This window comes from Crassostrea angulata, chromosome 2 (assembly GCF_025612915.1).
Source record: "Crassostrea angulata isolate pt1a10 chromosome 2, ASM2561291v2, whole genome shotgun sequence".
NCBI lineage: Eukaryota > Metazoa > Mollusca > Bivalvia > Ostreida > Ostreidae > Magallana > Magallana angulata.
In genome coordinates this window covers 64,892,181-64,919,577 of record NC_069112.1, presented here as the reverse complement: position 1 = coordinate 64,919,577, position 27,397 = coordinate 64,892,181, and the positions used below count along the sequence as shown (strand labels likewise).

Sequence of the window (27,397 nt, the reverse complement as noted above, 5' to 3'; positions counted from 1 at the left end):
AAAGGAATACTGCGCAAACTTTTAAGGGAAAAGCGTAAGTATTAATGATCGCAGGACCCGGGTGCCGACCAGTTGAACACTATGCACATTTCTGCTTTGAAAATAATATTAAAGAAATTATTCTTCTGGATACTTCGGAAAAACCCCTGTATTGTGCAGGTAAAAAAATCTTTTCTTTCTTTCACTTCTTCCTTCCTTTCAACTCCACGTTGCTAAACACGGTTTATCACCTGTGTGAATAATTGTTCTTTCTATCCTTTTCTTTCTTTCTCAAAAGTATGCGGTATCGTTGTATGGGAAAACTCCGCCTCCTGTCACTCTTGACCAATCCTAGACCTGTAAAGATACTGGTGACCATCAAGAAATTTGCACGCATCCTTGACTTACATAATATTCTGCTGACCATGTACAATTTACAAAAAAAAATCAATCATGCCCTGTCACTTCGTGGGAGAAGAGGTGATTTGCTCTGGTATATAATTGCATTATTTGTATCATTACTTATAATTATTATATGCAAAGTATGGTTAGTTTCAAGTTTTGAACTTTATTTGTATTTTTATGTTAACGTACAGAGCCGGAAAAAATTACAAGGGGGGGGGGGGTGGGGCAGGCGGAAGCAAACCTATTCCTCCTTTCTATATTTGAAAAAACATGTTAATGTATAATCAATCTTGTGGGAATATTTACGGTTTTAATGCATTTTTGAGAATGGATCTGAATTTTTTTTCAGACCAAACAACGATCACAATGACTGACACATCGTCTATGCGTGAGTTTTATATATTACTGTAATAATTTTTATATTTTTGTTGTTCGTTTATTTTGTTTGTTAATTATTTAGTTTTACAAGGGGAAGGAATTGGGTCGATCTCTTTTCTTGTTCGTTTTTATGTTGTTGTTGATTTTTTTTAATTATTATATCTTTAGATACCAGTCCTCCATCTATCAACGCGTCGGTAACAACTGACAGCAAGCGAACATCCGCCGGTGTTCTCATTGATACTCACACTCATCGTACATTGTCCACTGTCACTCACACACAGGTCCAACGTTCATCTCGTGCCACTCGCTCACACACCCAAACTTCCACCCCCGTTGCTGACACACATGATCATACATCTACCGGTTCTACTCTCACACATCCCCGCATATCCACCCCCGTAATTGGTACACAGGATCTAACATCCATCACTCCCAAATCTACTTCCACAGTCAACATTTCCACAGTCAACACATCCACCCCTGTTTCTATATCCCATCCTGGAGAGAAGACTAACACGACCGATTATCAAAGTAAATATGTTTATTACTTCTTGAGTTTATTGGCAATACCCATAGTTATTCTCCGATGCATTTATAATCAACGGCAAAAAAAAAAAAACGGTTTTAATCGCATGACCAGCGACATCATAGAGGAACACGATATTTTCAACAGATTAAAAACCTCTGTTCATGACACTAATATCGAAATGGGCGAACTTGATTCAAAATCTATTTAATATTGTAATTCTGTAATATGCATGTACTCTTATTTGTTGTGTTCTCGTTTCTACATGTATTTGGATTGTAGAAATAATTGTGATATTTCGCATGTACGTGTTTTTCTTTTCCAATCTGTTCCAATTTTGATTTTTGTTTTGCATGAAACGAAACCTGATGTTGTAGATCAGCATGTAAGTAGTTAATTCATTTCTTAAATTATAAATTAAGTAGAGTGGCCCCAGGTGGAGTTTAAATATAAAATATTCTATTGTGTTCATGTACAGCGTATTTATAATTATTTTTTTTTTAGTTTAATTTTATTACAGTCCAAGATGCCTATGGCCTAGTAGTCTCTGCTGTGGTTATGGTGTTCCTCCTCCTCCTGGGATGGATCCTACGATCCATCTTAGGCCATTTTGGCATTGAATGCCGCGTCCCAGTGAAGAGGGGGAGAGGGAGACGGAGTGATGTCGAAAACCCCCAGCCACGGGACGAGGAAACCCGCCCCAAAGAGCGTGTATGTACAGAAGTTAACCTTATTGATCGTAACAATAAAAAAAGACTTCTTAAAAGCCTCTCATATATAGATATATATATATATATATATATATATATATATATATAGAATAAAATTTAAAATATATTTTGTTTAACAGCTGGAAATAATGGAATCGACTGCCGCGGGAAAAACGGATCAAGACAGACCGCTGCCAACTGGGGCAAAGGGTGGCCGACCCCGCACGATGCCCCCCAAAAAGTATCTGCTGTTAACTCCGCCGTCTTACTACCTCAGATCGTAGGTCAAATGTTTTATTTCAAATGTATCTCTCTCTCTCTCTCTCAGTTACAAAACATCCAGTTAAACGAAGTTGTATACTAGTCTACGTTCTCTTTATTTTGTTTGACCCGTCATTGAATATTCTATACATTTAAAGGATTTTTCTTTGATTTTTAGCTCCAAGAAGTAAAGGACAGAAAGACAAAAAGGACAGTGCGCTATAGTCAGATAGACTGTGCACCCTATTTACATGTTGAAAACAATTTTGATTAAATTTCATTGGATTACTATCATTGTTTGTTTAAATGAAATAACTGAAATGACAACAGTTTTGATTCGATATGACAGAGAGTAAGTCAACCCCGTTCCTCTGTCAATGTGATTGATGTTTGAAAAGTGAGAAAAGCCACGTACTGAAATTCGATCGTAAGAAACATAATCACCTGAGTTGCGTAAAAATTGGTTGGAGTCTGTCTACACGGTCAACACACATGCAGTCAAATCTAATGTACCAAGAGTAGATATACTGAAAACAAGAATATCTATTACTGTATTAAGTTTTATGGATAATAATTTTCCTTAATAGTTCAGGTGAGATTACCGTGTACTTGTCTGTGATCAGATAACACATCTGACCATGAAAACGACTAGTCTCATTATATGAAGTTTTCTGTCCGAATCACAAAATGAAATTCGAGTGTAGGAGATGAACATGTTCACTGATAATGTTCAACCACACTTTGTTAATCGGTGCCTTTTTTATCTGATAAACACCATTTTAGTGATAACCATCTTTTATTTCAGACATCAGTATCAGGGCGTTGCACCATCGCACAGTGAACTTTCACCCATAATTAACAACGCATTAGATCAAAGATGTGAACTTTCATTCATAGTTAACAACGCAATCGATCAAAGGTGTATCGTATTCATTCGAGAACAATTACCCCCTCTTTTGTTTAACCTCTCTGTAAAGTAACACCCCCCTCCCTACCCTCTCGTTGGGTGTCGACGTTCCCGCTGGGGTCACCGATGTGGATCATTGATCTGTTGTTTTTACATCTACCGGTGGTCAGACAATAGCCCATTGTTTCCCCCCTCTCTACAGCCGCACGCGCCCAGGACAATACCTCCATTCAAATGAGAACAATAGCGCCCATTGCTTTTCCCCTCTGTACAGCCACTTATACTACTACTATTGTGGAAGAGCGAAATTTCATGAATTAAATATGTTTATTATATTATATGAATTATTGCATAATTTTGGTGATTGTGTTCAAATCTTTTTCTAACATGAAAATATTTGAATATTTGTACAGTGTATTATTTTTATATTATTATTATTAAGTCAATACAATATTTAACAAAAATATTAAATACAGTTATCAAACCTTAATGTAAGAGTCCTATCATTTGTTATTTTTAACTTTGGCAATGCAAAATCTATATTTAGAAGGATTACCCTTTTTCCTGTATTCCTATTGGATAAAATTGGTCAGCTGTTACTTTATTGGTCATGTGACAATTTTTAGTGGGAAATTTTTTTGTTAAACCAGTTCCTATTTGGAAGTCTACTTGTGTCTACTTGAAATTTACATTCTTTATCAGATTATTAACTACAGTATTATTTTTACATCCGGAATATTTTTCCTAATCAACCTTTACACCTCATGTGAAATAAGCATTGTTTAAACATGGTTTAAGCTTAGTTCATGTATAGTTATATATAAATATATATCATAATATTAGTAGTATTATGAAACTGATTAATATTTTTACAATTTAATTATAAACTCATGTGAAATAAGTTTGACATCATAACGTACAGTTCTATTCATACAGATGTGATTATTATTGTTTATTTATTTAATAAGCAGATAATTTGAATATAGACACAAATATCTTTGAGTCTAGTTTGTAAAGAGGAATATTTTCATATTTTGTCAAAACTACATGCTTTTAAGAGTTATCTTTCCTAACTCGCATTTATTTCATTGCAGGATTTATTTATACCTATTTTGTAATTTATTACTTCAAATAAAGAAGTAAACTGAATACATCTCAACTTTATATCCACAACGGACTTAAGACCGACCCAAATATCCCGGGTTACAATGGTAACCAACGTGTTTTGTGGATCCTCAACAGACTGTGAGTGAATTGTCCGGAACCAACCAGCCGTCGAAGGGTTTGGACTTTAGATTTACAGGCACTTTGTTTATTTCCGGTAGTGACAGCACCTGCTCAACGAACATTATTATTCTGACTTTGTAAAAAAAAACAGAAAAAAAAACCAAACAGTAATTCTTTAATTAAGGTTTAATTCAATCAGATATTTAGCTTTAGACACTTATTTTTGAGTGCCATATTCAACATTTACTCTGCATAGTGAACATTTTGTTGAATTATCATTTACATTGGTCTGTTGGTATTTAGAATAGTATTATCATTCTGAGTATTGGTAGTGAATTTTAGTGATATTATGTGAAAGGAAATAATGATTTCAAGTGATTTCTCTGGGAATTCTGGAATTCTGAGAGGAAATTCTAGTGCTTGTGTTTTGTGAAATATATCAATATTAGTGAAACAAATTGTGAAATCAGTGTGAATGAAATAAGTGAATTCCAAGTGCAAATTTATCGTGATTCTGAATTTAATTATCATTCATCATGAGCGAAGAGGAAGATAATGTCATCAAAACTCAGCCGACGAGTCCTTTTGAGTCCGAACCAGTTGACAAAGCGGTCTATGAGAGGATGCTGCACACATTTCAATCAATGGGACTAAATCCAAAGGGAAATAGCCCAGCAGAACTTGGACAATGGATGAAAAACTATTTAGCCCAAACAAAAGATATTCAACCAGGTGCTAGTAAAGTGGAACAAACAGGGGTAAGGCAAGATGTAAAACCAAAGATACCCCCACTCAGTTTACCATCCGAGGGATCCAGCATATCAAGGGCACGATTTGTGACAACTTTGTCTCCGTATCCCCCGAAAACACCAATACCACCAGGGATATTTGGACCTCCTACAGAAACGGAAATTATTATCAACGGAAAAAAGATACCAGCTCTCATAGATACAGGGTCCACTGTATCAACTATAAGTGAATCCTTTTATAACAAAGAACTATCTCAAAGTGTTGACATGAAAACTTTAGACAACATTCTACAGAGGGAATGTACAGGAGGAACTCAGTTACCTTACAAAGGTTACATAGAAGTTAACTTGGAAATACCTAAAAACATTTCTCATACATCAGAACATGTAATGTTAGTGGTACCTGACAGTAAATACAGTCAACAAATACCTGCTTTAATTGGAACTAACGTTTTGGAATCCATGATGCAACTACTCAAAGAAGAACATGGAGTTCAATATTTACAGAATTTATCTCTGACTACACCATGGTACTTCAGCTTCAGATAACCGTGGAAATCTGAGACAACAAAATTGTTAGATGAAGTCGATATAACAGAAAGTGATTTAACCACAGAACAGTTACAAAGCGGAAAAGATCTCCTATTGACTTATTCAGATGTATTTAGCAAGGGAGATAATGATGTCGGCCATACAGACATGGTAAAACACAGGATAGACCTTACAGACATAGAATACTGGATACAGGATATAGGATACTGGATACAGGATAGGATAGGGCTTAAGCTGAAAACTTTATGGATAGCGGCACTGTATAAGCAGCTAAAAGTTTAGTGTCAATTGTTGAGTTATAACCAAGTTACAGAGCTTACAATTCTTTGCTATGTAAAAAAAGCTGTTCTTTACATTTTGAATGTTGAAGAGAAAATTTCAGTTTTAGATCTAAAATGAATGTTTTAAAAGTTAGGAACTGTTTAATTATGCTTAAAATGAATAAGAAGATATATAAATCAGGTTGAAAACGATTTTTTGTGGTATATTGAACATATGTAAACAAAAACAGGGCACGAGCCTTATTTACATGACAAAGACTTATGGGCATTGTATTTTGTTTATAACTTTTCAACTGACTCTAAAATTTTGGGTAATCATTTCAAACGCATTCCCAAAGCATTGCAAATAATAAAAACAGAAAATAAATTTTGACCAAAATCGTGACCATGCCCCTTTAATATGTTACAATATAATATCATATGTTATATTGTAAAAAGTTAAATGATACGATATGATATTGTATCAATTTTTTTAATATTTTATGATATGATATTATATCATGATATTGTTCTGTATAGTATTGTATATAATGACAATATTGTATAATATTATATTGTATCTATAATATTGTATCATATGATATAATATAATATAATATGATATTGGTTTCTGTTATATACAATTATATCACATGAGATTGTATAATATGATATTTTAATATTATATATTATCGTATCATACGATATTGTATAATATGATATTGCTTTATATGATATATTTTTGTATCATATGATACAATATGTATAATATAGTATTATATTATATAATATTTTACTTTATCACATGATATTGTATCGTTTGATATGATACAATTTTGAATCAAATTATATAGTATCATATGATACAATATCATATTATGTATCAAATATTATACAATATCATACAATACAATATCATACTTTATTATACATTGTTATACTTTCATGTTAAATACTGAAATCTGTTTGGTTTAGACGCAGTTCATAATCCGTTATATAACCCTCAATGTTATATTACATAATACATCATAATTTTGTAACATATTATATTATATAAATATTGCCTGTTTTGGAGGGTAACAGTTGAAATTGACACCCGAGAAAACCATTGTCAACCGACTGTTATCCTCCAAAACAGGCACTATTTATTTTGTTATACTGAATGTCTTAATTTTACTGATTTTATATAGGAATAACGTGAATTGTACAGCGAACCGTACGCTCTTAACTTTCGCGCTTGTAACAGTTTGTAATAGTACCCGTTACTAAGTGCGTTGCGAACGCTGAGGGTAATATAACGGATTATGAACTGCGTCTAAACCAACCAGATTTCAGTATTTAACATGAAAGTATAACAATGTATAATATAGTATGATATTGTATTATATATAATGATGTTGTATTATGTGATCAAATACAATAAGGTTCAACACAATACAATGTCATTTCATATTTACAATATCATCTTTGTTTATTACAGTATTTTATTGTATTATATGATGTATATTGTAAGTATGATAGGATGCAATATTTAATTTTATATATATTATATTGACTAACATATGAACATATGATTATCATATAATTTTTTAACAGATGATATATGATTTTGCGTCAAAACAGAATCCATGAATATCCAAGATCATAAAGTATGATTTTCATATAATATGATAAAGGTGGTCTCATCAAGGTGATGTCTCATAAGGGTGATGCCTCGTCTCGGTGAGCTTTGTAATCTGTGATTACCTATGTTTTATCATGTATTTAAATGATTGTATGTACTTAAGTTTGTATTAATATTTTAGAAAGAAGTTCAAACAAGCATTGTCATGGGAAAACATTAAAAAGGAAGAAGTTAGAGGTGGACAAAAACCAGGATGAATATACTAGAGGTCAAAAATTATTTTGTCAAATTAATACCTGTGATTGACCTTCTATTTGCCCCCCCCCCCCCCCTCTCTTTCTCTCTCTGAGAGCTTGCAAATAAAAGAAAAAAAATTAACAGTTGTCAACTTTCTTCATGTTGTATTTGCAATAAAATCTAAATGGATCCTGTTATTGTTTAACAATATTGTTGAATAAAAAAGCAACCGAGGCATTTGTAAATTTTACTTTATCATAAAATGAAATTTAATGTTAAATTCTTTGGGTTTTTTTCCAGAAACTATTAAAGCACAGAAGAATGACAACAATATAAATCTAAATGTAATCGTTCTAGGAATAAAATTAATTTTTAATCTCGAAACTGTCTTTTTTTCTGTAACTCTAATTTTAGATTAACAAGTAGCTGGAAATGCAAAATGATTGTTTCCAAAGATCCACTAAAGTTACTGAGTAATCGAAGTTATTCAAGCAGCAATATGAAGTATATCAAGAATGAATTGAAAAATTAAAAAAATTCAAGTAATTTAATTTTAAGCAATGTACATGTGATATGTATGTAATTCATGTGAAAAACGTACGTTGGATCCACATACGTAGAACGTATGTAATGTATCACGTATGTCTAACACACGTGTAACATACGTTTCACATATGTTCATTAACGTACGTTAAACACACGTGGTACTTAAATCACGTTAAACGTACGTGGTCACATACGTATCACACATGTTTAACGTATGTGGCACATTTTGTGTTCTCTGTCAAAAGAACAATTTTTTTTAAAATTAAGTTGTAATTTTTGTAAAAATTAGGTTTTAAATGATAATTTTAAATACCATTTCTTTTATTTATTTATTTCAACAGCAAGACAAACAACTTCAAAACAAGCACAACTCCTAACAACTCCAAGACGAGCAACACCCATAACAACTCCAAGACGAGCAAAACCCTAAACATCTCCAAGAGGAGAACACTCCTTACAACTCCAAGACAAATAACAACCATAACAACTCGAAGACAAGCAACACTCTTAACAACTCCAAGACAAATTACATCCATAACAACTCCAAGACGAGTAACGCCCATAACAACTCCAAGACAAACAACACCCATAACAACTCGAAGACAAGCAACATTCCTAACAAATCCATGACAAACAACACCCATAGCAACTCCAAGACGAGAACACTTCTTACAACTCCAAGATAAACAACACCCATAACAACTCCAAGACGAGCATCACCCATAACAACTCCTAGACGACCAACACTGATAACAACTCCAAGACGAACAACGCCCATAACAACTCCAAGACAAGCAACGCCCATAACAACTCCAAGACAAGCAACACCCATAATAACTTCAAGACGAGCAACGGAAGAAACAACGGAACAGAAAAAAAAATAATAAAGGTACCAACATGTCCTAACGAACCACAAAATACCAGCTGATGTCACGCTTGGAATGCCAACATTTGTCAACACAAACAGCAACGAAGCAGTGTCTACGACATATCGGTATGAACGGCGGGATAACAAGATATGGAGGAAAATACCGACAGTGGATGTTTGTATGCTGTGATGGCAGGCCACATAGCCTTTATCAAAGGATATTGGACAAGGCTATGATTTGTGGCCATTGCAATGAGCCTTGCTTGAACATCCTATCTTACAAACAACACCATAAATAAAACCACAAAGAATGTATACCATCATGCTCAAGAGAATTTGCTTGGTGCTACATGAGAATTGGCGCTGGGAACTTTGAAATGAATGCAGTCAAAGCTTTCTTTGAACTCAGTTCGATCCCTTGCTTAGAGAAAATGTGTGAACTGATGGGATTGAATACAGAGCATGCAAAACATTTTGCAAAATTCTGCAAAGACCACCACGTCGCTTGGCACCTGTTGCTAACATTTCACATGACAGCATTGCCAAAAAATGATGTATCCTTACATACAGCATGCCAAAGATCTCAACCAACATCAGTCGAGCCCTTTATAAGGTATTACAAAAATAAAATGTCCGAAAATCCGAACTGTGCATATTTGAATATTTGCAAGTCTTTCGATTTTTTCAGGCAATTTTCAATTTTGGAATGGGCATTCGGCGGAATAATGCAGAGCTTGTAAGAAGCGCAAAATTTCACATCAAAGAACTTTTTCATCCCCATTATTAAGATATTGAACTATTTGATGCAATTCAGTATAAATTTATGCCAAAAGAAGTACGTGAAATATAGGATCAAAACGCGTCTTTTACAGTTAGCGGAGTCAAATCGAAAGGCCAACACCTTGATTTTATATTAGAGGAAAAAACAAAGCAATCAAACAATACTTGCCAAGCGGAACCGTTCATTCTGATGAAACATTGAAGTCTATCTGCTGTAATTGAAGTGTTTTGAAAACTTGCAGGAGAAAGCTTCAAAAATGCTGGGAACAAAAAAAAACCAACTGAATATGGCACCAAAACCATCGATATTGATAGTGCCCTCCAAGCATTTAGACCCATTCTAAGAAAGCATCTCGCGCAGTCGTCTGATTCGTTTGACAGTTTAGAGAGAACAAAACTGCATCCAGGTCTTCTTGAATTGTTGACCCATTCAACAAAAACCGGATGCCCAAAATTGACAGCGATATTTTAGGCCAAAATTAAAAAAAATCAACAGAGCCAGTTTATATTACAAAAACAGAAGAAGAAACTTATTAACACAAACTTAGTAAAGATGAACTTTATGGGAAAATCAAGACATTTAAGTTTTTTAACATCTTACAATCTTCTCCGTGTACACTATTCACAAGTCTTGGAAAGTCTGGAAGTTCAAAACGCCAACAAGGCAGCTTATGCAAACCTGTACTTTGAGCTGAAAGTTCTGCTTGTAGCAGATACAAATTGAAGAAATATAGAACCATTAGAAGTCTCTTACAGCGTTAACAAAAGTAAATGTACAATGTCAAACCCTTTCAACGAACATATTGAGTGCAGTGTTATTTAAATAAATGCCTTAAAAATAAACCTGACGTATCTGGGACCGCACAGTATTTCTTCAAAATCAATTGGGTATATATTCATTAAATTTTTATGTTGCGTTACCCCATCCGTACTTTGTATAGTATATCATTTTTACAAACCGTTTCCCGAATTCTAAACTGATGATGATTGTGAAAATGAGCTAACTCGGACAAAACTCGTGTCCTTTATCACTGGTGTTTTATATACCTCCCCCACCCCTTTCCTTGAATACACGACTTCATTTCTCTGATCTTCTTAACCAACGTTTAACTGAAGTAGACGAGCATAAGACATGCTTGTGATTATGCCCCTCATTTCCAAGATCAAGAGGATTGACATTAATTACAATGGTCAGCTTAAATGAACTAACTCGGACAAAACACTGTTGTATTATATAATCACTCCATCCCCCTAACTTCCTCTTGGTCTCATCACACAAAATATCAGGCTCCATTTCTCTGATCCTCTTATTCAACGTTTAACTCAAGTAGACGAGCATAAGACATGCTCGTGGTTATGACATTTTATTTCCAAAATCAAGAAATTTAACATTAAATACAATGGTCAACTTAAATTAGCAAACTCGGACAAAGCACTGCTGTATTATATAATCACCCCTACACCTTTCTTTCCTTGCCCTCATTACACTTCCTACAAGACTCCATTTCTCGGATCTTGCTTCTTATTCAACGTTTAACTCAAGTATACGCGCATAAGACATACTTGTTAAGTATGGGGCGGACAGGGTGAAACCAATATACCCCCCTAAACTTCGTTTGCGGGGGTATAATTAGGATTTTACTTTTCATCTATCACCCCTTCTACCCAGGAACCCTCGCACGTTAAAATGAAAAGTGGTAGACGGGTTGTTTTATATTAAACGATTAATAATTAATGAGTTTAAATCGCGAAGTTTACGTTAGAAAAATTCATTTTTAGTGTAAATGATACTGAAATATTCAGGATAGGGCAATATAAACAAGCATTCTGAGAGTATTGCATAAGCAATACACGTCCCCTCCCGGTTTGTGGAAATTGTGAAAACAATGCACTGTTATGCAGATTATCGAACCAGAACATTAAATATTGGAATATAAAAAATTAATTTTCTCGAAAATATGTCAACCAGACGCTACAAAAGTGTAAACTTGATCTGTAGTTTGACATTTTGAAGCTGTTCAGCAAATTTCATATAATTTCATATCTCCAACGCATAAAAACATGTTTGGAAAACTGAAAAAAAAAAGTGGGACAGACAGACAGACGGACTGACGGACGCAGGTGAAAACCGGTAGGGGACTAATAATCATGCAGCTTGCACATCAAATATTGAAGCTATGCCTATCTTGACCATTCATTTTTTAATTCATTCTTCCACCCGATATAAAAGAGAATTTCATTGATTTGACTACTTCCCAATTCGATTTCTTAACTGTAATGATGTATTTGTTGATTTTGCTTCAGGCTTCAGGACTTCAGAGATTTAGCAAGCAGAACCTGGAGACGTCGACATTTTCACGATCAACAGACTGAGCTCCGGAGTAAACTTGAAGAAATTTCCGGATCTGAAGAAATTCAAGGTCATGCACTCACTCTTAAGATGCGATGACATCATTGGTCAGAGGGGATCACAGTAGAGCTTGAGGATGAAGTTTTCTCTGTAAGTATCGTGTATTATTATTATTATCATCACTTTTTTACCGACAATAAATAGTTATAATTTTTTTCTTTCTTATTTTCAGATGTCCAGTACAGTATCTAAAGAAGTCGTGAGAAACACGAGGTCACAGCCAGAAGTGGAGGCGAGAGATGCCATTTATGGTATTATTACTGGAGGTATGCATTATAAGTAATTCATAAAGATATAATTATATCATTACAACGCATATTTATTCATACCGATTAAATGTTATCTATAATTCTATAATATCTAATTTAAATTAGGGGTCATCGGTATTGTTCTTGTATTTGGATTGAAAGCTTTTCTTGTATTACGAAGAAAAAAGAAGAACCTCGTCAAAAAGATGTTAAAATTATGAGTTTAGACAGCAACTGTGACTCTATAATGTATGAACGTCAGAAAATGGCCTAGTGATTTAGAGTGATTGTTGCAGGCATTTTGGTGCTGGTGATCCAGTGTGTCGCGTATGAAGAGAGGCCAATACCTGCTGCAGCTCTACACCAAGACATTAGGGAACTACCAATACAACGCTCCCCCACGGCAACGCCCCCCTCAACCACCTCAGCTGCTCCTCATAGAAGGTCAATGAGAATTAGAAGACCTGTGAACAGACTGAAGTTGTAGGACCATTTTTGCCTGTGTAATTTATTTTTGTACATATATTTTTCCTGGCCCCCTTCCTCGTATATTATGCATCATTTTATTACAAATTTGCTCACCTAATTCTTAAAAAGTTTTGAATTTCAATTAAAAATTTAAGTTTATAGAAATATTTTTTTTCTCTTTTTATATGAAAATAAATATTAAAATTATTATTGTGTTTAATTCTACATATTGTATACTGCTGATAACCACTCTGTCTCTTATTATCAATTTCATCTAAAATTCACAAGGATCCAAATGACACGGGCCGAAAAGATCAGGGTAGATAAAAGAAAGCACCCATTCACGTTGTTTACAAAGTGAAAGTAGTTCACTAGTTGGTTTAAAATAACTTTTGGTTGTAGATGTACTTATCGCTCGATTAGGAAGTTTTGTTTCTACAAGATCAAACATTTGTGCATTGTCAATTTTCGATATGGATACAAAATAATCTATTTTGCAGGCTAGTACATTTCAAAACCAAATTGAGTATGTAAGCCCAGCTATCGCATGTGTCTCGGTGCTAGTGTTTTCCTCCGCTGAAACCGAGACATATTGTTTCAATAAAATGTGAACATTTTTAAAGACGGCAACCATTTCGAATCTGCAAACTTGTTTTGTTGACGTACAGTTCTGCTCGAAATTGAAGTATGTCATCTATTTTTCTTCAAACACATACGAAAACTTTGTTTGGCTCCTAAAAATGTAACTTCCGGACGTACGATCCCTAGATGGCTTTCGAGCTTCGCTCGACGCCATAAAAAATACTATAGAAGCATATATTTTCCTTGGGTTGAAATTGTGTTGTTATTATACCAAATATAATTTCATTGGCATTCAATTTTGTCACATATCGTATACTCCTTATATGTATTGTGTATCAACTCTGTGTCTATTGATAGTTGGGTTAAAAATTTGTCATAAATTTAATTTCGTTGATTTAAACTGCCAACAAAAATAACAAAATTAAATCCTCAACAAATATTTCTGCTTCTACAGTAATTTAAGGTAGTCCTATACTCGGCACTAAATGGGCTCAATCATTAAAAGCTTAGCTTTAAATGATAGATATACATTCTAGCAATACATATACAAAAGAAAATATGTATGTTTACATGCTAGTTTGTTTGCTATCACTTCTCAGACGGGTGTACCCCCTTGCAAAAATTATTGACAATTATCAAATTTGCCAGACGTCCGTTTTTCCTAAAAATAATTACCAATTTTGGGAAAATTAGAACTGAACATACAAAATAGAGTATAAATATTTATCTAAGCCATATCTCATCAATAATTTTGCGCAAATTTTTGTAAGTAAGTACGCTTTATGGACCTGATGTATCAAAATAGAATACAAAAAATGCAATGCTAGTATCGCGTTTGGTAATTTTTTTTTACTATTTTATGGAGTCAAACTTAAATTCATGGTGTTAATTCTATAGATTGACATCTTAGAAAAAAGATTTAGTAAAATAAATTATATGTTGACGGATTACTTTTCACGCTATAAGCTCAAAACCAAGTAGACCCTGACGAAAAAATCAGTAAAAATCACATTTTGCTACAGTTTTCTGCCTAGATCTGTCAACAATGTTAGATATCATTTAAATATTAATTAATTGACGATTGATTAAATTCGAAATAGCTTCCGTCTCTAAATTTAAACCGGTTTTAGTAAAAGAAAAAGAAAAATTCGGGGGGGGGGGGATCAAAACAAAGAAGATATAAGCATACCCGAGATCCTGGTTAATCAGAAACTTCGTTTTTCATTTTACTTTAACAGAATCGAGTTTCTCAACATTAATCATTTTTATCTCTCATAGAATACATATATTACCGTTCTAATTGCTTATTAATGCCATTGTTTACAACAGCGATGTAAAGCAAAATCAATACCGGGTATCAAAAACGCTTTGTAAAAGTCGAACCAATATTGTAAAGTCCGTATTATGACGTAGTGCGATACTCGGACTACTTTAAGTTCAAGATAATGAGGTTGGATTGAGTTGTTGATAATTAAAATGTGCCACAAGTAACAGTCTGCTTATACATGTATTATACTAAATGTATTTAGATTGGCATATTCAGTGTACCTCCTACAACACTTGGTCGACAATTCTGAACAGGATGAAAGAGCTGGAATTATTATGTATGACATAGCATGTAGCCTTCAGAGACACTTGCAGGTATAGTTAGTAAAAATAAGTAATATGAAAACTCATGAGTTATTTTTTACCTGTCTTATTTCATTTTTCTTTATATTGTTTTTTTTTCTAGAGACCTACAGGCAAATTTTAAGTTTGTTGTGCCAGTGTTTCACAGTTATGCACATAATATGGCATGCAAGGTATGCTCTATTAAAATCTATTTGATCAAAGTACACTGCTGGCTTAATCTAATAAGTCAGCACACTGTATTAAGAATACTGCAATCCTTTACCAGCAATTTTGAAATTAAATTTAAAAAAAAGAATTATATGTGTATGTTTTTTTTATATACATTGCATAGTATTGTAAGTGAAAGAATATGATTAAGTTTAGTATTTGGAAAGATATTTTTTATTGGAAATCACTAGCTTTAGTAGTCATATGCAATTATTGGAGTGAATGGGGTATTTGAAATTGAGAAGTACATTATATTGATATTATTCAATTAGAACTGTAATTGTAACCCCTCCTCTTTTTAAGTAGCATTTTTTAGCTGCAAACTTTTGTAAACTCTTATTTGTTTGTTATAATGAAGACCAACCTACAGTGGAAACTAGTCAGAAAAAAATATACAGTCAAACCTCGTTATATTGAAGTCAAGGTACTGAGAAAAAATTCAAGATATTTAGGTTAAAATACTTAAAGAAGAAGGAATTTAAACTTCTTAATCATTTTGACAATGGTATTTGAGATATTAGTGTTCGATATTGCAAAGTTCAGAAGTATTTGCGTATTAATTCTCAAAATGTGTCGATGATCCGTTACTTCTGATAGTGTATATATTAAGATTAGATTAACCCTACTGAATTCTGCATAATTTCTGCTTTAGAAATTTGTCTCCAAATTAAATTTAAAGGCGTTGGTTTCCAGATTTCACTTTGTTTTAAAAAGCAGAAAGTAAATCTTAACAAACCTTTTTTTAGCTTGAATTTCGTCAAAGGTTTGTGGAGGGAACTGGACTTAATGATGGAGAAGGTGTCGAGAGATTGTGGTCCTACCTCAGAAAATTCAATTCTATCACAACAGAAATGACTGTGTCAAACAGACACTATTTGTTGGTGGATGCATTAGAACATTATTCAAACAGAATAAAGGAAAAATTAGGTAAATTTGTTTTTACATGATATTATTTTGAACATTTTCATATTTGGGGGTGGATTATTATGTACTGGTAAAGAAGCGCTGCATTATTTATTTATTTATTAAAATGTTTTCATAATTTGACACACTGATTATGCTGTTAGTTGATTGATAATTTGAACTTTAAATTATATTTAGGGGAACGATTAAAGGCCATGCTTGAGAAAGCAAAAAAATTGCAACAAGAAACCAGAGACGTGTTCACTGCTGTAGAAGCAAAGCATGATGGTATGTTGTAAACGAAGTTTGATAGATAAAAAGAAATATTGAGGAAAATACATGGGGAGGCTATCAATGATCTTACTTAACCATATACATTTACCAAAAATGGTTATCTTTTGAAGGCAGTGCAGCAGAATGGATTTTACTCTGGAAAGAGTTATCAAGAAGTGGAAGACAAGTTTCTGGTAAGATTTACTGGTAAATACTGTTGAGTATTAAGCTTGTAAAGATATACATGCATTTGTCAATGGTGTGTGTATATCAGGCTTGGGGTAATGCTAAATGTAATGGTAATGCATTGCAATGCATTACATGTTTTCAAAGTAATGCTAGTAATGTGTAATGCCTCAAAATTAGCATTACAAGTAATGCTAATGTAATGCATTACTTTCCAAAATCTAGTGTAATGCTGGCATTACATGACAATACTTTGCATTACTATGCATATTTATGCATGTTCACTTTAAAAAATGTGATGAATAACTGAATAGTTGAAATTGAATTTGATTAAAATTATTTTTAAAGAAGAAAGAAATAATTCTAATTAAGAAAAAAATGTTTTAATTGTACTTGTTTTATTAAAAAAGGTTTTTTAAAATTCATTTTTGAATTGTTTATATTACTAAAGATAACAACACAATTTTATAACATTTTTAAGAGTGTTGTTATTAAAAGTTTTTAACCATTTAAACAATTTACTCCAATTAGTTTGCACTTTAATAAGAAATGTGTCAACAACACACTAAGCCCCCAGGATAATCTAAGTATCAAAACAATCTATTGTTATAAGAAGTGCTAAACACCCCAATCCCCTTCCCTTCGCTATGTCACAATAGAATAGGAGACGGACATGCGCCTTCAAAAGCAAAATGAATGCACTGTCCATCCATGATGAAAATCAATATCACTTCCAATATTATAACCTATTTGAAAATAATCTTACTTATTTTCTCTCTCTTTCTCTCTGTCTCTCTCTCTTTTGTATATTAATTACACTGTACATTAGTTTGGACTGATAGAAAATACAAGATTTATGTATTTAATCTATTATTGCACTTAATATATCCGAAGATAAAGATCGTCAAACAGTATTTTCCAGTCCAAGCTTAGTAAAGCCGGGAAGATGGATGCATTTAAAAGATGAACCCTTTGAAACTTCGATCATAAAGTGCAACAGCAATCTTTTTGTCTTAAAGTGTCCTCCGTTAAAAGAAATACGATTAAAATATATAATGAAATATAACTCGGAAAAATCATCTGTTTATAAATTAATAATATTAAGTGCCCAAAATTATAAAGATTTGTGTAATCTGGGGATATATCTATATTTAGCTTTTAAAAACCGCAACATTTTTTCATAAATTGTTTTTTGTTACGCATGTTATCCTGTGTCTCTATTTCATATCTGATATTGTATCATGCCAAATGTCTCAAATACAGAATGACTCTTGTTTATTCATTGAATTTGAACCTGATACTGAGCATGAAGCTGTAGATATGTTAAAGAGTGTTGTAATAAAGCTAATAAAGAGTTTTTGCAAATATTTCAAATATTGAAATATTTGCAAAAACTCTTTATTAGCTTTACTTTAAAAAAAGTAATGGTAATGGTAATGCATTACTTTACTCATATCATGGTAATGTAATGCATTACTTCAAGAAAATCAAGTAATGGTAATTTAATGTCCAAATTCATGAAGTAATGGTAATGTAATGCATTACTTTACAATGTAATTCGCCCCAAGCCTGGTGTATATACATGTATAAGCAAACATGTATTTTTTACACGTTGCTTGTGAATAACCAGTTAATACTGAATTCATTATCCATTTCTCACAGTCAGTTTAACACCAGATGAAAGATACTGTTGGCTCTCCAAACAGATTGTTACACAAAGGTTAGTAGAATTCCTTGAAAGACCAATGGAGGGTTATTTCTAGAATCTTCATTATTGATTTTTGTTTGTTTGTTAAGTAACAGACAAGTTTAATTGTTTTGTAGTAGTAGATCAAACAATTCAGAATGGTGAAGTAAAGACTGAAATTTTGTTTTATGTGTGGTATTAATTTATAGCCATTACCTATATACATGTGGTACTTGTACATGTATATAGGTAATGGCTGAACTTATTTTACAAAAGAACTTACGACAAAGTCGTAAACATTTTCAGTCTCTTAAAATGATTTTTAAAGAACAAAATTGACATTGTTTTTCTTTGCCCCATCCAGTTTGAGATAATGAAGTTTGACTTATTTGAAGTATTAAAACAAAAACATATTTTCTATGCATCTGTTTTTATTTCATATGATTTTTGATATGTAAACTTTAATATTATGTTGTGCAGGATAATGTTAGCCGATTCCAATGTTGAGGATGAGAAGGTACTTTTTAAAGACCTATTCAAAAGTAAGTCATATTTGTGTGTGTATGATAGATGTCAACCAAAAAAAAAATTAGCTCAAGCACTAACATCTTGAATACAAGGGATATGTCACAATATTATGACAGTCCCTCTTTTTCTTTGTAGTTTGTAATTTTTATTGTCTCAAATCCGCAGATATCTTTAAGTTTAACAAATATTAGATAATGAGGTTTGCCTAGTTTGCCTAGTAATGAAGACAAGTTTGAAGACAAAAACTTATAATATATTTTTTTCAACTTTCAATGTTATTTTGCAATATTTATTGTTAAACCTAGATATCCATTTAGAATAAAGAATCTGCATCTTTTTGAAAATGATTACTAACGGACAACTATCAAAATAATAAAAAAAATTATTGAAAGGATGTGTCTTTGATTGTAATAGTTTTTGATTCTGTTATGGTTTTTTGACTTTTTAAATTTCGTTTGCAGAACAGAAAATGAAATGAAGAAAGTAGGCAAGCAGATAAATGTACAAAGTTTGGATGACCAGAAAGAAGAGCTAGCCGAATCAGCGAAAAACAAACTAAAGCAAGGACATCTCAAAAAACTACAAATGTTTGCTAATGAAAGGCAATACATTCTGTCTTTACTGAAGAAATACTTTGATAAGAAAATTTTGTTTATCTTTCTTATATTTATAACTGAATACTCTTGATTTAATGTTTCTCAAAATTTTGCTCATCAATTTCCATAAACAAGAAATTGTCAATTTTTCAACTCATCAATTCGTCAAAATAACAGAGATTACAGTTATTTTTAATGATAATTACATCCAAATCCTCAAGAACTCAACTAAGGTTGCACAGTAAAAACATTTGGTCTATTTGTAGCCATGTTTGTTTAAATTTCTAGTACATTGTATAACTTTTGATAGTTTTCTTTAGCCCTACATATGTACTACTGCATACTGGGTGACTGCACTAATATGTGCAGGTAATCTATCATGCATGTTATTATCTAATGCTTTTATGTAATTTGGGCAGATGGACAAGAGATGGCAAAACGAATTTCCAAACAGCTGTCTTCCAACAGTGAAAAGATAAAGAAAAGCCTTAAAGAATTTAATAGCAAGTTCAGTGAAAGGTTTTCTTTTGCTGAAGTCAGCTCACCATCTGCTACATTCTTCAATGATTTGAATGTTTCGCCTTTCCTCGATGAAGACAAAATAAAGGCTTGCCAGGCCTACTCCCTCTACCAGCATGCAATGGAGCAGGAACAAATGACAATGCTAGAGGTCAAAGCTTTGTTGCATCATATTGATGATAAAAATCAACATTTATTAAATCTTATAGTGGAAGCCACACAATATGACAGATATCAAATTGGTCGTAAGCATATGCTTATGATGTTAAAGTTGAAAGCTGAAGAGCAGTGGATAAGATATCGTTTGTGTTTATCTGAATTTTCCGATAAAAGTGCAGAGAGTCAAATTCACTCTTTTATCGATATGCCTCTGCAGACAGATTTTATTGAATTAGATTGTATATTTGAAGAAATGTCTGACTTATCTGAATCGGATGATAGTGAAACTGAATGAAATCAGTATTTCACCCAACTCTAACCCACCCCCAATGTTAAGGGTATATTCTAATCATTTTGTCTATTTTTCATTGTCCGTTTGTGCTTGATCGGTATATACAAGGTTAAATTGAGCACGGATGTTGATTTGAGGGTGTATTATATACAAGATATATATCTGTATTGTGACTCATGTCTGTTTGGCAAAATCTAGGTGCAAAGTCAAGTTCACCTTGTAGATTTAAAAAAAACACCACCGAGACACTCCTTTTAATCATCTTTTTTATCATCATGTTTGAATATTATACAAACTGATACAGACTTGTTATTTATTCACTCCATATCAATCTGTTTATCCAATTTTTTTTTTGTCATTGTTAGTTTTGCTGTACATTTTCATGTGCAATGATAGTAGACAATGAACTCGAAGCTTAAATCACACTTTTGCTGTTCTTAAAGATAAAGAGCTTATATTTGCCATCATGATGTCCATTTTTTTTTTGGTCAAATTCAAAATCATGACTGTATGTTACATTTATTGATTTAAAAAATAAATCTGTATAAACATTCATTTAAAGGGGTAATTTGAGATCTTATATAGTACTTTATTCAAATTTTAATTTCCAACAAATATATCTTGTTTTACATTTTTTTCTGTATCACTTTCATTCATTCATTCATTAATATTCGTAATGAACATAATTCTGATAGTATTAAAATGACTGAAAATAAAGAAACATTATATTTTATGCTTGTGTTTTTTTAGTTTCCTTTGTTGCAATTTCAAAGTGTATTAAATAAGGATTACAAATCAATGAAACACAATTGGAGAAGTAGTTTAGAGATATAAAATGAAATATGACGTTAACGAACAGTACTCAATCTCATATGGCCATAGAAATAATACAAATCTGGAGCAGAGCAAACACGGACCTCTATATAAAAAAAGTACATGCCATGTGCTCATGGTCGTGCAAAGTACGAAAAAAAGTTGGAAAATCAGTGTATAAACTTTAAATGAAAAACCTCAGTTAGCATTTAATGATAGGTTATATGTGCCGACAAGGTCATTGTATAGACCAGCGAACTGTTGTCTTCAAACGAGGCTGTTGATATCCTTGTTTCATCAACTTGTTTGTTAATAGCTTGCCTAGAAAATGTTTGTACGTAGAGTATGCCCTTGCATAAAGTTTGGTTGTAAAAATATTTCAAACACTCAAGACGTATTAAATATATTGCAAGAGGAAGGCAAATAATAGAGCCACGTAAATGCGGCTGAAAATGAACATTTTTATAAAATAGTTGCTCAAAAACCTTATTTTGCACGAAAAAAGCAAATGGAGCCGCAGATAATCGAATTTCATTATGCGGCTGAAAGTGAAAATTTCCTTCAGATATTAGAGAATATAGTGCTCATAAACCTTAATTCGGCCGAAAAGCCAACCGGGGCCGCATATAATCGAATTTTAGTTATATGCCACTGACAATTAATATTTCCTTCAAATAGTAGAGAATATCATGATAATAAACATTGAATTGCTTGAAAACGGCAATTGGCTGAAAATGAACATTTCCTTGAGTTATTTGAGAATATCATGCTAAAATTCCTTGGTTTGCTTAAAAAGGGTAAATGGAGCCGCATAAAATCAAATTTTGGTCATGTTCGGCTGAAAATGAACATTTCCTTCAAATATTAGAGAATATCATGATAATAAACATTGAATTGCTTGAAAACGGCAAATGGAGCCGCAAAAAATCGAACTTTGGTCATGTGCGGCTGAAAATGAACATTTCCTTTAAATATTAGAGAATATCATGATAATAAACCTTGAATTGCTAAAGAAGGGTAAATGGAGCCGCATAAAATCAAATTTTGGTCATGTGCGGCTGAAAATGAACATTTCCTTGAATTAGTTGAGAATATCATGCTAAAATACCTTGGTTTGCTTGAAAAGGGTAAATGGAGCCGCATAAAAACAAATTTTGGTCATGTGCGGCTGAAAATGAACATTTCCTTTAAATATTAGAGAATATCATGATAATAATCATTGAATTGCTTGAAAACGGCAAATGGAGCCGCAAAAAATCGAACTTTGGTCATGTGCGGCTGAAAATCGACATTTCCTTGAAATAGTCTAGAGTATCGTGCTTATAAACCTAAATTTGCACATAAAAAGGCAAACGGAGCAAATACAGTAAAACTTCGTTTTCTCGAACTAGATGGGACTGTTAAAACACTTCCGAGATAGTGAGTGTAAAATACCTTTAAAGTATGGGCTTCGGACTTACAAATCACTTCGTCATATCCGTTGTATTTGAGATATCAGTATTCGAGATATCGAGGTTCAACTGTAATCGATTGTTGGTCATATGCGGTTGAAAATGAACATTTCCTTGAATAGGGCAAACGGAGCCGCATATAATCGAATTTTGGCAATATGAGAATGATAATGAACATTTACGCAAAAATAGTTGAGAATATCTTGCTCATACAACTTTGGTTTTAATGGCAAATGGAGCCGCATAAAATCAAATTTTGATAATAAAAAAAAAATGTTTAAACACATTAAAATTTCCAAGAAAAATCTGTTTCCATGTGTTATAAAAACAACCTATTTTAAGAACATTTTTAATCGACTTCTATGTCTTAATGTTGTTTCCATGGTCTTGCAAAACGATACACTTTTCCTATGAGATAACTTATTTTATTTCAGAATAGTTGACTATTAAGATAAAAAGTAATAACGCAAAATATCCATAAGGGATCAATTAAAGCACTTATTTTCCCTCTCAGGACTTGCCTCGTCCAAAAAATAAATGCCCAGCACCTGAAAGCTTTCAAGAGGATTTATTATTTCCTTCATTAATTTTCATACCAAGAACATGTTTACTATTGGTTTGTCAGTTTTGTCAGATCGAGCAAACATCGACAATTTCATGGAAACTCGATGTACTTAACATTCAGTTATTCATAAAAGAGTGTAACCTGTTTAAAATGACTTCAAATTTCACATGAAATGCATTTCAAATACAACTTAAATGCAAATTTATTATTCTTCAAAAGAAAACAAAATGTCTACATTGAATATTCATTATCATTATCAACCACTGTGTCTTTTTTGCCTCAAAAACTAAAGCAAGAAAATAAAGATATATTTAAGACATTTATTGATTTTGATTAAACAAGAACAACAAATACTTCATCATTTATAGAATATAGGTTTAATAACTAAAAATCAGTGCAATTTCATATGGCAAATATACATGTATTGATTAATCAATACCTACAAGTATTTTAAAAGTTATTCATAGGTGTACAGTTAGATATACACAAGTAATTTTTGCCTCATTAGCAAGAAAACAAACACTGTGACAATTATAAGTACCGGTATTTGAAAGTATGACATCTGCACAGGTTTGTACTAATATAACTTTTTACGACAATGAAAACAAGAAGTATTCTTGAATCTTCATTGAAAGGTATTATTAATGATGTAAAGGAACAGAAAGAAATGGTCTCTAAGCCTATACATTTTTTTTAATCAAAAATCACTGACTACTGGTAAATGTGGTAATTACGGTCAGACGACACGTTCCTCAATTTTTTATAACACTTTCCCGGAATTTGTTATTGATTTACTACTACTTTGAGAAGCTTTCTTGCAAAAAATTACGATACCTTACCAGGTATTTCTGCTAAATACTAGAGTATGCAATTTCCTATATATTCTTTTTAAAATACACTTGAATTGCTGATATTAAAATTTATACATTGATATATACAGCCGGAGATGGTGTTTGAACTCACGACTCATGGAACCTACACTTCTAGCAGTGTGCGGCCACCGCTCTAACCACTTGGCCATCTAGATTAACAAATGCAAAAATTAAAATCTAAATCATTTAAAAATGATTATAAATAATAATTTTTATTGGAACTCTTTATTACGAGGAGATACAAAAAGATGCTCGAGGAAAGTGTCGTCTGACCTTAAAGTAAATCCTTTAGAGGTAATAATTAAAGTAAGATACTGATGCTACTGTTTTGAAATAAACTTAAAAGCTTAAATTATTCTCTCCATCAAAAATGACTGTAACTTCGGAGAGACTTTGAATGATACTATAAGAGACAGATTTGGTTGTGGGATAAAAAATGAATCGGTACAGAAGAAACTGCTGTCTGAATCAGCACTTACCCTGGATGGAGCAATAAAAATCGCGCATGCGATGGAAACAGCAGGACGGGATGTCACGAAACTAAGCGAACAGCGGAACACCAGTGCCACAGTACACACAGTTGAAGTCAGAAATCGAAACCTAAACCACAGATGCAAAAACATTCACCGCATCACAGCAACGTAAGGACAGTCATAGACCATGTTGGAGGTGTGGACGTGATCACAGTGTGAAATCTTGTAAACACTTGCACAGTATTTGTCACTATTGTTCAAATGAAGGTCATATTGAGAGAGCATGTTTCAAGAAGAAGAAGGATTTAGACAAGAAACCAAGAAAAAAGGGTGACCTACTTAGATGATGATGGTGACAACGATGAACATCAATTTGAACCTATACTACATGTGCATTCTGTGAACAATGTGAAGACAGTGCCAATGATCAAAGGACAACAAATTGACATGGAACTTGATACTGGATCATCTGTCTCCATCATACCAGAGACGTTCTATAGGGAAAAGCTTAGTGATGTTCCACTTCAAAAGACCAGAATCAAGCTAAATACGTTTTTCGGGTGAGAGCAGTAATCCCTTGGGCATGGTACATGTACCGGTGACGTTGAATAAACAACAGAAAAAACATGGACTTGATGGTTGTTGCTCAGAAAGGACCAGCACTATTTGGGCCTGATGGACTTTTACAGTTTCAAGTGAACTGGCATGAAATCAAAGTACTCAAGTTGCAACAATCTACACAGAAAACAGACGCGGTATTGAAGAAGATTCTCGACAAACATAGAGCTGTATTTGGATCAGAGATCAGAAAATTGAAAGGAATCACAGCTACATTGTACCTGTTAGACAATGCCCAACCACACGCGTTGGCTGAGTTTGAGTATAACACAACACACTGGTACTACAATACATGAACAACACGTTATTTCTGCAATTAAACCAAAATCAGTCAAAAATGACATTGTTCTTTTCGTGTTTTGAATGGAAAATATAGAGCAACGCTTTGGACAAGAAATATTTTGTCAGGTTACCTTATAATGTCATTTTTCAAAATTGTTGGCATTTGGATAAAAATGAAAAATCTTAATTTCTGACAAAAAATATCAACAAAAACCCTTTAAAATATGTCTCTTTTTTTTGGGGGGGGGGGGGTGACATACTTTTGACACGATAGTATACGTTTGGGTAATACCGCGGTGAATAGTTTAACGGATGTTTGGACTTTCTCATTTTGTATCATTGTTTAGACATAATCTCACACGAGTTTCCAATAAACTGGATTTCTTGAGTGTCCAAAATTGAAGATGTTGCACATAATCCCAACCTTTGTTGACGTTTCGAGCCGCTTCACACAATCAGGGCTATATGAAGAAGTGGTCGAACGGTGAAAATATCAAAACGACTAGAAAGGCCTTTTATATAGTTTCATTCGAGATATCTACGGTACGAGTTAATATATGCATTTCCGTAAACAACTTGTTAGTGTTTACTAGTTGTAGCTTAAGGTCAGACGACACGTTCCTCAAAAATCTTTTTTGTATCTCCTCGTAATAAAGAGTTCCAATAGAAAATATTAATTTTATAATTACTTTAAAAATGATCAAAATTTACTTGGATTTTGATATTTGTCTAGATGGTCGAGTGGTGAGAACCGTGACCGCTCACTGCCATAAGCGTAAAGGTTCTAGACGTCGTAAGTTCAAGTCCCCTCCCCGGCGGAGATATTGTTCTAATATAGTGAATTTCGCTGTGCTGTAGTTGTATTATTTTTATATCAGCAATTCAAGTGTATTTTCAAGAAGATTATTATTGCATACTCTAGTATTTTGCATAAATGCCTGGTTAGGTACCCTAATTTTTTGCAAGAAAGCTTGTCAAAGTAGTAGTAAATCATTAACAAATTCCTGGAAAAAGTTATCTGAAATTGAGGAACGTGTCGTCTAACCTTAATTAATTTAGGACTTCAGTTATTTTATATAATAAGATATGACATTAAGCAGTTATAAATCTATTTCATAACTTCTCATTACATATAATCTTTTTTATTAGTTGGAACTATCATGTATTACTTTGATTAAGTGAATTCAAGAACAAGTTAGTTTATTGCAACTTAGGTAAGTTTTGTTAAACTCGAGCATAAATTAGTCATACAATTTAAAGCACGTGGGCAGCAATCAGGCAGGTTATAAATCATGTGATTACGCGAGAGAGAAGAATGATGCATACCTTGACGAATATATATAAACCTGATATGATCATTATATTTATTTTAATAAAAAAAAATACAATCCTGGATCTTAAAAAAACATATACACGATAATAGATAACTTGCATGTAGGATCAGTAAATAAATACTTACACATAACAGTAATTAAAGCTGCTTGGTCCGATTTTATATCAAATATTATGCACGCTTTTAAACGATGGCTATGCTTAGTATATGTACAATAAAAGACATTGCAGTAGTTTAACCCGTCAGTAATACAAAATTTCAATGAAGAAAAATACGTACAAAATTTGT

At 32.8% G+C, this 27,397-nt stretch overlaps 2 protein-coding genes across 2 annotated transcripts; both read left to right on the top strand.

The window, feature by feature from the left end:
* The first annotated feature begins 942 nt into the window (after positions 1-942).
* On the top strand, positions 943-2,778 carry LOC128172791 (uncharacterized). Its single transcript, XM_052838538.1, has 3 exons — positions 943-2,002; positions 2,142-2,281; positions 2,441-2,778. The coding sequence occupies exons 1-3, from the start codon at positions 1,850-1,852 to the stop codon at positions 2,451-2,453; spliced, it is 306 nt and encodes a 101-aa protein (XP_052694498.1). The 5' UTR covers positions 943-1,849; the 3' UTR covers positions 2,454-2,778.
* Positions 2,779-15,253: 12,475 nt separating this feature from the next.
* On the top strand, positions 15,254-20,705 carry LOC128172727 (uncharacterized). Its single transcript, XM_052838484.1, has 9 exons — positions 15,254-15,399; positions 15,453-15,522; positions 16,306-16,486; positions 16,661-16,750; positions 16,867-16,929; positions 18,584-18,641; positions 19,089-19,154; positions 19,598-19,772; positions 20,151-20,705. Exons 1-9 carry the CDS (start codon positions 15,386-15,388, stop codon positions 20,703-20,705), a joined length of 1,272 nt encoding a protein of 423 aa, XP_052694444.1. The 5' UTR covers positions 15,254-15,385.
* The last annotated feature ends 6,692 nt before the right edge of the window (positions 20,706-27,397 follow it).

Bases quoted from the DNA above. Each gene is read 5' to 3' on its own strand.
- LOC128172791 (XM_052838538.1), top strand. From the start codon at position 1,850: ATGGTGTTCCTCCTCCTCCTGGGATGGATCCTACGATCCATCTTAGGC. The intron at 2,003-2,141 runs GTATGTACAGAA...TTTGTTTAACAG, and splicing joins AAACCCGCCCCAAAGAGCGT to CTGGAAATAATGGAATCGAC.
- LOC128172727 (XM_052838484.1), top strand. The intron at 16,487-16,660 runs GTAAATTTGTTT...AATTATATTTAG, and splicing joins CAGAATAAAGGAAAAATTAG to GGGAACGATTAAAGGCCATG. The intron at 19,155-19,597 runs GTCATATTTGTG...TTTCGTTTGCAG, and splicing joins AAAGACCTATTCAAAAGTAA to AACAGAAAATGAAATGAAGA.